This window comes from Gigantopelta aegis, chromosome 12, assembly GCF_016097555.1.
Source record: "Gigantopelta aegis isolate Gae_Host chromosome 12, Gae_host_genome, whole genome shotgun sequence".
NCBI classification, from domain to species: Eukaryota; Metazoa; Mollusca; class Gastropoda; order Neomphalida; family Peltospiridae; genus Gigantopelta; species Gigantopelta aegis.
In genome coordinates, this window is record NC_054710.1 from 20,442,449 (window position 1) to 20,452,650 (window position 10,202).

At 38.6% G+C, this 10,202-nt stretch overlaps 1 protein-coding gene across 1 annotated transcript in view; it reads right to left on the reverse strand.

Moving 5' to 3' along the window:
• The window catches only part of LOC121386219, a 54,755-nt gene extending 45,182 nt beyond the window's left edge, over positions 1-9,573 (reverse strand). The window contains exon 1 of the mRNA XM_041517051.1: positions 8,578-9,573. Coding sequence (XP_041372985.1) covers positions 8,578-9,463 — 886 coding nt within the window. The 5' untranslated portion in view covers positions 9,464-9,573. The remainder of the gene's footprint in view (positions 1-8,577) is intronic.
• Between the last annotated feature and the right edge of the window lie 629 nt (positions 9,574-10,202).

The following is a 10,202-nucleotide window of genomic DNA, read 5'->3' on the forward strand; positions in this document are numbered from 1 at the left end:
GCACTGTTACTGATGATGGTGATACAGCCGATGATGAGGATAATTGTGTTGATGATGATGACGATGTTGAAAATGATGTTGTTGATGATGATGTTGAAAAAGATGATGATGGTGATGGTAATGCTGTAGCTGGTGTTGTTTCTCTTATCATTGTTGACGTTGCTGCCCATTCTGTTGATGCTACTGTGGCCGGTGTTTCTCCCCTTGTTCTGGATGCTGCCCATGTTAAAGACATTGCTACCCGTGTGGCTGATGACAAACAAAAAGGTGTTGATACAGCACAAGTATCTGTCATCACTGCTGCTGCTGTTTCTGCACACATTACTGGTGTACTGTTAGTCATTGCTGTTGATGCTGCCCATGTTAAAGATGTTGCTGCCAAACTTGTTGATGATGTAGTTGATGATGTTGAATCCATCACTGCAGCTGCTGCCATTTCTGTGCACGAAACTGGTGTAGCTGTTGTTACTGATGTTGCTGTCAAAGATGTTGATGATGTTGAATTTGATATTGTAGCTGTTGTTGCTGCTTCACTCAAAACTGGTATATTTGTTGTTGCTGCTGCCCATGATCCTGCTGTTGCTGCCCACAGTGTTGTTGATGTGTCTGTTATTAAGGCCTCTGTCACTGGTATTGTTGTTGATGCTGCATCCCACAGTGTTGTTGGTGTGTCTGTTATTAAGGCCTCTGTCACTGATATTGTTGTTGATGCTGCATCACACAGTGTTGTTGGTGTATCTGTTATTATGGCCTCTGTCACTGGTGTGATTGTTGTTGATGCTGCATCCCACAGTGTTACTGGTGTATCTGTTATTAAGGCCTCTGTCACTGGTATTGCTGCCGAAGAGACTATCATGGCTGCTGTTGCTGTTGATGCTGTCGGAACTGTAAATGAATTGGGTGTCGGAACTAGAGAGGAATGTTTCACCGCGAACGTATTCAGAGAACAAAAATTAGTTTCTGTCGTTTCAAAGTTATTTAGTCTAGAAACGCTGGATGAGAGTGATGCTGGTGTTAATGATCTGTTCAAAAACAGGAAATCTAGAGGACTAGAGGTAATTGTTGTTAACTCTGACGAAGTGGCCACAGCATTATGAGACAAAGAGGTATCAACATCGTGGGGTAACAAGAAAATATCTCCCGAAACTCCAGAAGATTGACAGGACAAAAGATTTGTACTGACTGAGCAGGACAACTGACCTGTACAGACTGAGTTTGACAAAGCTGTACCACACGCACCAGAGTATTGTGATGCCATACAGTTGGAGGTGATTGTAGATGTTGATGCACGATGTAGACTGCTTCTTTCTCGTGAAGTTGATGATGCTGATGATGTTTTACTGGTGCATTGTGGGCAGATTTCAAAAAAGATCTTCACCATCTCGTACTTGATGTAGCTCCATTTGTTGAAAACCTGCAATAATATAACCCCCCCAAAAAAGGTGTTATGTTTAACAATACCACTAGAGCATATTGATGTATTAATCTTCAGCTTTTGGATGTCAAATAATTTATCAGCCACTTTTCCCCAACTCATTTTAGGGCTTTTCAAGATAGTAAAAAAACCTGATTTTTATCTCTTTAATGCATATTTCCACAAAAACAAGGACAACATTTGTGGCTATTTTTGTTCACATAATTTTTAAATTCATTTTTGGTTGTATAATTTTAATTGGTGTCAAAATCTCTCAAAATTAATTTGTCTATGAATTAAGCCAACAGGCTGATAATTTGGTAATTTTTTACTATTTTAAAAAGTTTGTTTTGTTTAATGACACCACTAGAGCACATTGGTTTAGTGGTTAATGAGACAGAAGAGGGTGTAGTGGTCTTACACCTATCCACTGAGTTGTTAAAACTCATTCTGGGTGGGAGCTGGTACATGGCTGTGAACCCGGTACCTACCAGGACAGTGGGTTAGTGGTTAGTGAGAGAGAAGAGGGTGTAGTGGTCTTACACCTACCCATTGAGCCATTAAAACTCACTCTGGGTGGGAGTTGGTACCTACCAGGACAGTGGGTTAGTTGTTAGTGGTTAGTGAGAGAGAAGAGGGTGTAGTGGTCTACACCTACCCAATGAGTCGATACAACTCACTCTGGGTGGGAGTCGGTACCTACCAGGACAGTGGGTTAGTTGTTAGTGGTTAGTGAGAGAGAAGAGGGTGTAGTGGTCTACACCTACCCAATGAGTCGATACAACTCACTCTGGGTGGGAGTCGGTACCGGGCTGTGAACCCAGTACCTACCAGCTTTATGTCCGATGGATTAACCACGACACCACCAAGGCTGGTGGTGATGTTCTCTAACTACGGCGATTTATATCTCAACGATGGCAAAAAAAGTTAGTTTTGTTTAACGAAATCACTGGAGCACATGGATTCATTAATCATGGGCTATATTGGATGTCAAACATTTGGTAATTCTGACTCGTAGTCATTAGAGGAAACTAGCTACATTTTTAATTGGCAAGATATGATGACTAGATAAATCTCTATACCCCACAATCACTGTATACAATGGCAAGATATGATGACTAGATAAATCTCTATACCCCACAATCACTGTATACATTGGCAAGATATGATGACTAGATAAACCTCTATATCCCGCAATCACTGTATACATTGGCAAGATATGATGACTAGATAAATCTCTATATCCAGCAATCACTGTATACATTGGCAAGATATGATGACTAGATAAACCTCTATATCCCGCAATCACTGTATACATTGGCAAGATATGATGACTAGATAAATCTCTATATCCAGCAATCACTGTATACATTGGCAAGATATGATGACTAGATAAACCTCTATATCCCGCAATCACTGTATACATTGGCAAGATATGATGACTAGATAAATCTCTATATCCAGCAATCACTGTATACATTGGCAAGATATGATGACTAGATAAACCTCTATATCCCGCAATCACTGTATACATTGGCAAGATATGATGACTAGATAAATCTCTATATCCAGCAATCACTGTATACATTGGCAAGATATGATGACTAGATAAATCTCTATATCCTGCAATCACTGTATACATTGGCAAGATATGATGACTAGATAAATCTCTATATTTTCAGTCATTGACCAAAAATATAGGTCACGTGACATAAGCCCGACACGACTCGAGTATTTCAGACTAGATTTTCAATAAACATACTCTTTAAATAATTTGTTTAAGTACAATTAAATACAAATAACTTTTAGTTTTGTGATAACAATACAAAACTTGTATATTTATTTATGAATTAGAGTCTAGAACGCTTTTTGAATGTGACAGAATGTAGCTAGTGTCTTACAAAAAATGACATCATGTATCTTGTATGACGTCATATGGCAAAAGCCTTGCTAGGTTGACGATACTCTACTTGTGTACAAAAAAAATTGAATAAATAATAATTTTCTGACTATTCCCATACGATTGCAGGATAAATGAAATAACTGGTTACTGTCTTAAGATCGATATCGGCTTTATCCTGCAAAGGCCGAATGGTTAATGCAGTTCGGCTCTCAGCAGAGTCTTGCTGTATTCACCATTCTAACCTTCGCAGGATAAAGCCAATATCTTAAGACAGTAACCAGTTATTCCATATAGATATATATAGCCTCGCTCAATTTCCTCAAATTTTATGCTCGCTAACATTTCCTGATTTACAGTATCATAAATTAACATATACATGTATGTATTAACATATAAATTAAACTATATATTAACATACATTAAACATATTAATTAAAATATATATTAACATACATTAAACATAAATTAAAATAATTAACATAAATTAACATTCATTAACATAAATTACATACCAATTGCCACAATCTCTTCAACTGTTTATGGCCACTCTCATTGTGACATTTGGAAATTCGCAGAAAAATGTCGTCAAACTTCACAATGCATTTCCTTGTTTTCTTCTCGATCAAACTGTCTCCATCAACAACATCAAACATCTTACATGCCCAGCTTTTGAAATGACCATCACTGCCTGGCACCCGTTTTCCTTTCCGAGTCTTGCAGCATGTGACACAACGATCATACAATTCCGATGTCATCCGGTATTTAGCCCGGTATTTCCAATTCAAGTGGCAAATTTTCTCCTCCAAACGTCTGTAAAATTCTTCTTTCATACTCGAAATGGACATTTTAATACGTTCCGAGATATGTTTGTCCGTTTACATGTACAGGCTGTACATGTATGTATAAAGGAAACATTTTTCCATATGTGCTAAAATGTTTCACTAAGAAAAAGGTGGAATGTTTCAGTCTATATTGGTAGAATTAAAAAATCGTTTTACTATATATCCAGAGTTAAATTATTATATATAATCTTTCAGTTTCAACCAGTAGAATTACAAAAAAAATTACTATTAAAATTTAAAAGTAGAACCTTCAGTTTTTACGAGTAGGATTTTGAAATGTTTTACCATCCACAAAGTTAAATATAAAATCTTTCAATTACAAGTAGAATTTCAAAATATTTTACTGTTCAATTAACTGTAGAATCTTCAGTTCCAACCAGTAAAATTTCAGTATGTTTACTTTCCAGTTAACAGTGGAATGTTCAGTTTCTTCTAGTAGAATTTCATGTTTTATTTTCCACAGTTAAAAGTAGAATGTTCAGTTTTACCAGTAGAATTTCTAAATGTTTTACCATCTACAAAGTTAAATGTAAAATCTTTCAGTTTCAAGCAATAGAATTTCAAAATGTTTTACCATCCCATCCACAAAGTTAAATGTAAAATCTTTCAGTTTCAAGCAATAGAATTTTTTTTTTTATTTACTGTCCGGTTAAAAGTAGAATCTTCAGTTTTTAGTAGCATGTCATGTTTACTGCCTAGTTAAAACTGTAACCATCAGTTCCAACTAGCGGAATTCCATGTTTTACTGTTAAAAGTAGAATTTTCTATTTCTACTAATATTTAAAGTTTTAGTCCACACCCAGTAGAATTTGAAAATGTTTTACTGTCTACAATTAAAAGTCGAACCTTCAGTTTCAACTAGTATAATTCCATGTTTTCAATTTCTACTAACATTTCATGTTTTACTGTCCGCACCAAGTAGAATTTGAAGATGTTTTACTGTCCACAATTAAAAGTAGAACATTCAGTTTCTATTAATATTTAATTTTTTACTGTCCACATCCAGTAGAATTTGAAAATGTTTTACTGTCCACAATTAAAAGTCAAACCTTCAGTTTCAACCAGTAGAATTTCATGTTTTACTGTCCACAGTTAAGATAGAATCTTCAAGTTTCTATTTCTGATTCCAGTGTCCATCATAGAACATAAACATATCAGCAGGCACATACATAGTGTACAATACAAGAATGGTTACCTGTATACATGTAATAACTATATTTAAATCTGAACACTCAAACTTAAGTAGGAAACCATCCACATTTCATATTTGACTAATCTCAACTTCATGATAGGCCTACCAATTATACAACTTAAAAAACTTATGTGTTAAAAATAACCAAGGGATTTTTTCACATGAAAAATTCCAGTACTAAAGATAGACAAATTCTTCACAGATATGTTAACCTGAATCACTTGGTACATGTAGCAATATATATAAATATATAAATAAATAAGTTTTTCATCATAAGAAAGAAAGTGATATTTTGCAATTACAAGAGGACAATTTTTTTTATAATACTATCAGTTAGATATTAATGTATCACATGATTGTATGAATTAATTAATATACATTTACTGAATTAGTCAACCAGTATTTCGCAATTAGGTAAACACACATTATTAAGCTGGGAAACATCTCACAAATACACTGTAAGAGTGGAATCCCCAATCTAAAAATAGATGAGGTATTTCCCTGTTATACATACAAACCTACACATACAAAGTGTATGCGCAATAGGGGTAGTTAGTTTTTATTTCCTTGTTGAAAGACATACACTAGCCACACATAAACGTGAACTGCGCAGGTATATACAGATGTAGAGATATACATGCATTCTATTCTTTAAGCTTCTGTTAACACAATCATTTGAGACAGCCAGTGGGTTCTGTATTGTTCGTTTCCTGGAAAATGGTCATCTGACCTACATATAGACATGGTTTGTTTTGGGTTTTTTGCAGCCACTCTGAATATCTAGATATTGAAGAGTATCTCTCTAAACCGAATACCTCTTGAAACCAGACTTTTTGCTTGGTCCAGAGGGTGTCCGTTGTAGAGGAGTTTCACTATATATATTTATTTTTGTTGTAATGTGGATATCTATACTAATAATGTGGTCAGGAGGATGTTCTTCAAGATTGGCATATAGGTAATGTATATTTGGGTGAGTGAGCGAGAGAGAGAGAGAGAGAGAGAGAGAGAGAGAGAGAGAGAGAGAGAGAGAGAGAGAGAGAGAGAGAGAGACAGAGAGAGACACAGAGAGAGAGAGAGAGAGAGAGAGAGAGAGAGAGAGAGAGAGAGAGACAGACAGAGATAGAGACAGACAAACAGAGAGAGAGAGAGAGAGAGAGAGAGAGAGAGAGAGAGAGAGAGAGAGAAAGAGAGAGGAAGGAGAGGAGAGAAAGCAGGGAAGGTGTGAGAGACATGAGGGCAAGAGGTATGTGTGTGTGTGTATAGGTGTATGTATCGGAGTGTGTGTGTGTATAGATGTATGTATCGGAGTGTGTGTGTGTATAGGTGTATGTATCGGAGTGTGTGTGTGTATAGATGTATGTATCGGAGAGTGTGTGTGTGTGTATATAGGTGTATGTATCGGAGTGTGTGTGTATAGGTGTATGTATCGGAGTGTGTGTGTGTGTATATATAGGTGTATTTATCGGAGAGTGTGTGTGTGTATAGGTGTATGTATCGGAGTGTGTGTGTATGTGTATGTATCGGAGTGTGTGTGTGTGTATAGGTGTATGTATCGGAGTGTGTGTGTGTGTGTATAGGTGTATGTATTGGAATGTGTGTGTGTGTGTATGTGTATAGGTGTATGTATCGGAGAGAGTGTGTGTGTGTGTATAGGTGTATGTATCGGAGAGTGTGTGTGTGTGTGTGTATAGGTGTATGTATCGGAGTGTGTGTGTATATATAGGTGTATGTATCGGAGTGTGTGTGTGTGTGTGTGTGTATATAGGTGTATGTATCGGAGTGTGTGTGTGTGTGTGTGTATAGGTGTATGTATCGGAGTGTGTGTGTGTGTGTGTATAGGTGTATGTATCGGAGTGTGTGTGTATAGGTGTATGTATTGGAATGTGTGTGTGTGTGTGTGTATAGGTGCATGTATCGGAGAGTGTGTGTGTGTGTGTGTATAGGTGTATGTATCGGAGAGTGTGTGTGTGTGTATAGGTGTATGTATCGGAGTGTGTGTGTGTATAGGTGTATGTACCGGAGTGTGTGTGTGTATAGGTATATGTATCGGAGTGTATGTGTATAGGTGTATGTATCGGAGTGTGTGTGTGTGTATCCGAGTGTGTGTATGTGTATAGGTGTATGTATCAGAGTGTGTGTGTGTGTATCCGAGTGTGTGTGTGTAGGTGTATGTATCGGAGTGTATGTGTGTATCCGAGTGTGTGTGTATAGGTGTATTTATCGGAGTGTGTGTGCGTGTGTATCCGAGTGTATGTGTGTATCGGAGTGTATCTGTGTATATATGTGTGTATGCATGTGTATCCGTGTGTATGTGTATCTGTGTGTGTGTGTGTGTGTATATCTGAGTGTGAGTGTGTGTGTGCAAGTGTGTGAGTGTGTATGTAAAATCACTACATCAAAGTCTCTCTCACTATCAACTAACCATTACATGTGGGTATTACCATTACCCAGGGTAATAAAAACAACCAAAAGTATGATTCACTATGACACCAAAACAAAAAGTACAATTTAACATTTAGGCAAAAAAGTGGACTTAAGACACATGTCACATTGTGTGTATTAGGTTTAAAATGTTTTCCCCAAAGATGTACCCAACCCCCCTGCCATCACACACTGCCCCTCCCTTCGCCTCCCCTGGGTATATATATATTTATATATGGGTGTATATATATATATAGTCCTGAATCAATCACTGCTACAACAAATACCTGTATGACAAAACGTACACTGGGGAAAAGTTGTTGAAGAAATACTGAAAACCGGTGAAGCAAAACATACATGAATGACCGATTCAGTCGAGAGTATCTACCATGGTTATTCAGCACATATCTGTTGTTTGTCTTTTATTACATGTACAGCTGTTTTCACTTACAATTAAAATGAAAACATATTATTTCAGGTAAAAAATAATAATAATGTGCTTTTGGCGGTGCACATACATTGACATCGAAACAAGCAATGTGTTTGGTTACCCATGTACAGGTTACTACGTAATACAGATCTGGTAACCTATAGAAGGTAGGAAGGAATTGTTTTATTTAACGACGAACTCAACACATTTTATTTTACGGTTATATGGCATCGGAGCCTATGGTTAAGGACCAAACAGATATTGAGGAAAGAAACCTGCTGTCGCCACTTCATGGACTACTCTTTTTGATTAGCAGCAAGGGATCTTTTATATGTGAGCGCTTTACAACTAGGTGATCTGATAAACATTATTCACCTTTTTTCTCCGACTGGATATCCTGATGTTCGCCACCGCCATTACTGTTGGAATGTGGAGTCGGACTCGAGTCTCTTGGGTTGTCACCGGTAACGAGTCGACGTTTCTTGAATGGGAGGAACTTGTCCGTCTTGCTGGTGGTCTCTGTCGCCGTTGCACTGGCGCCATCGGCTCTCGCTGTGTCGGAAATCGATTTAAAGTTTCCTGGTCCAGCTTCGATATCGTTTAAAAAAGTCAAACTCCGAAGAGTCGGCAGAGAACTCAAACTGGGAACGGTGAACGACTGTAAAACAAGGGAAGGGATGCTGGGAAGGGATGGAATGATGGGCTGGGCGGGAACCTTTAAAAACTGACCCGTATCAAAAGTACTTAATGAAGGTATTTCAAACACTGTTTGCTTACTGGTGTCACTGGGTGCTTTAAGTTCATCAATATTATCTCCACGTGTGGAACTCTTAGTTCCGGTTTTTCTAGCTTTTTTTGTCCTATCACCGGCCGCCCCTGGTTTTGGGGAAGCGGATCTACTTTCTTTTTGCGTCGTTCGTTTTGGCTTGTCGCTGTTGGCAGTCTTGGGCGGTTTCACCCGTGACCTAGATTTAACAGTTTCGTGTTCCGCGTCACCGCGTTTCGATTTCCGTCTTGTTTTACCATTCTCCACACTCTTGGAATTACTAGTACGATTAGAAGTCCGTTTTGTGTGGGTGAGGGGGTTCCCCGCATGGTTTACCACGGCAACCGAGGACAACGCGCCCAGCGCTTCCGCGGCCGCCATTCTATCGGCGTGCTCTTTCGCATCCATATCGTCTTGCGATGACATGGCGACTTGTTTTCTTGTTGCGCTCGATAAACTGAAACCTGGTGAGTAATTAACTAAAACAGCTGTCATAATTGAGGTCACAGTTTTTCAAGGTCGATACAAACCGTTTCCGAATCATTGAGTCCTGGAAAAACAAATCACATTTTGCGTAAAACCCCACGAAACAAGTCCGGACTGTGGAAAGCACCGACCTACCAGGGAAAGTCCCAGTTATCACGTGACAAAACCAACCAATGACGGCGCGGTATTGCTAACTTTTGGGGATTTCCCTCGCCTGATGGGAACTTACGTGGCAGTTATTTTTAGCATGTTATCACGACTCAGACTGTTTTTCGTTTGCCTCGTTGTCGCACAGCAGAGCGTCGCGGGCTAAACAGGTTTTCTGGTCTGTGAAACACGCTATATTTAACACTGGCGGTATGACAATTACTCACCAAGCGAGCTGGGATAGTTCTACGGTAGCCTGAGTACTCTGACCGTGAGAGAACTTTGTTTTGTTTTAAAACGCCACCACTGGAGCACATGGATTCATTAATCATCGGCTATTGGAAGGAAGGAAATGTTTTATTTAACGACGCATTCAACACATTTTATTTACGGTTATATGGTTAATGACCACACAGATGTTGGGAGAGGAAACCGGCTGTCGCCACTTCATGGGCTACTCTTTTTCGATTAGCAGCAAGGGATTTTATATATGCACCGTCCCACAGACAGGGTAGTACATACCACGGCCTTTGATATACCAGTCGTGGTGCACTGGCTGGAGCGAGAAATAGCCCAATGGGCCCACCGACAGGGATCGATC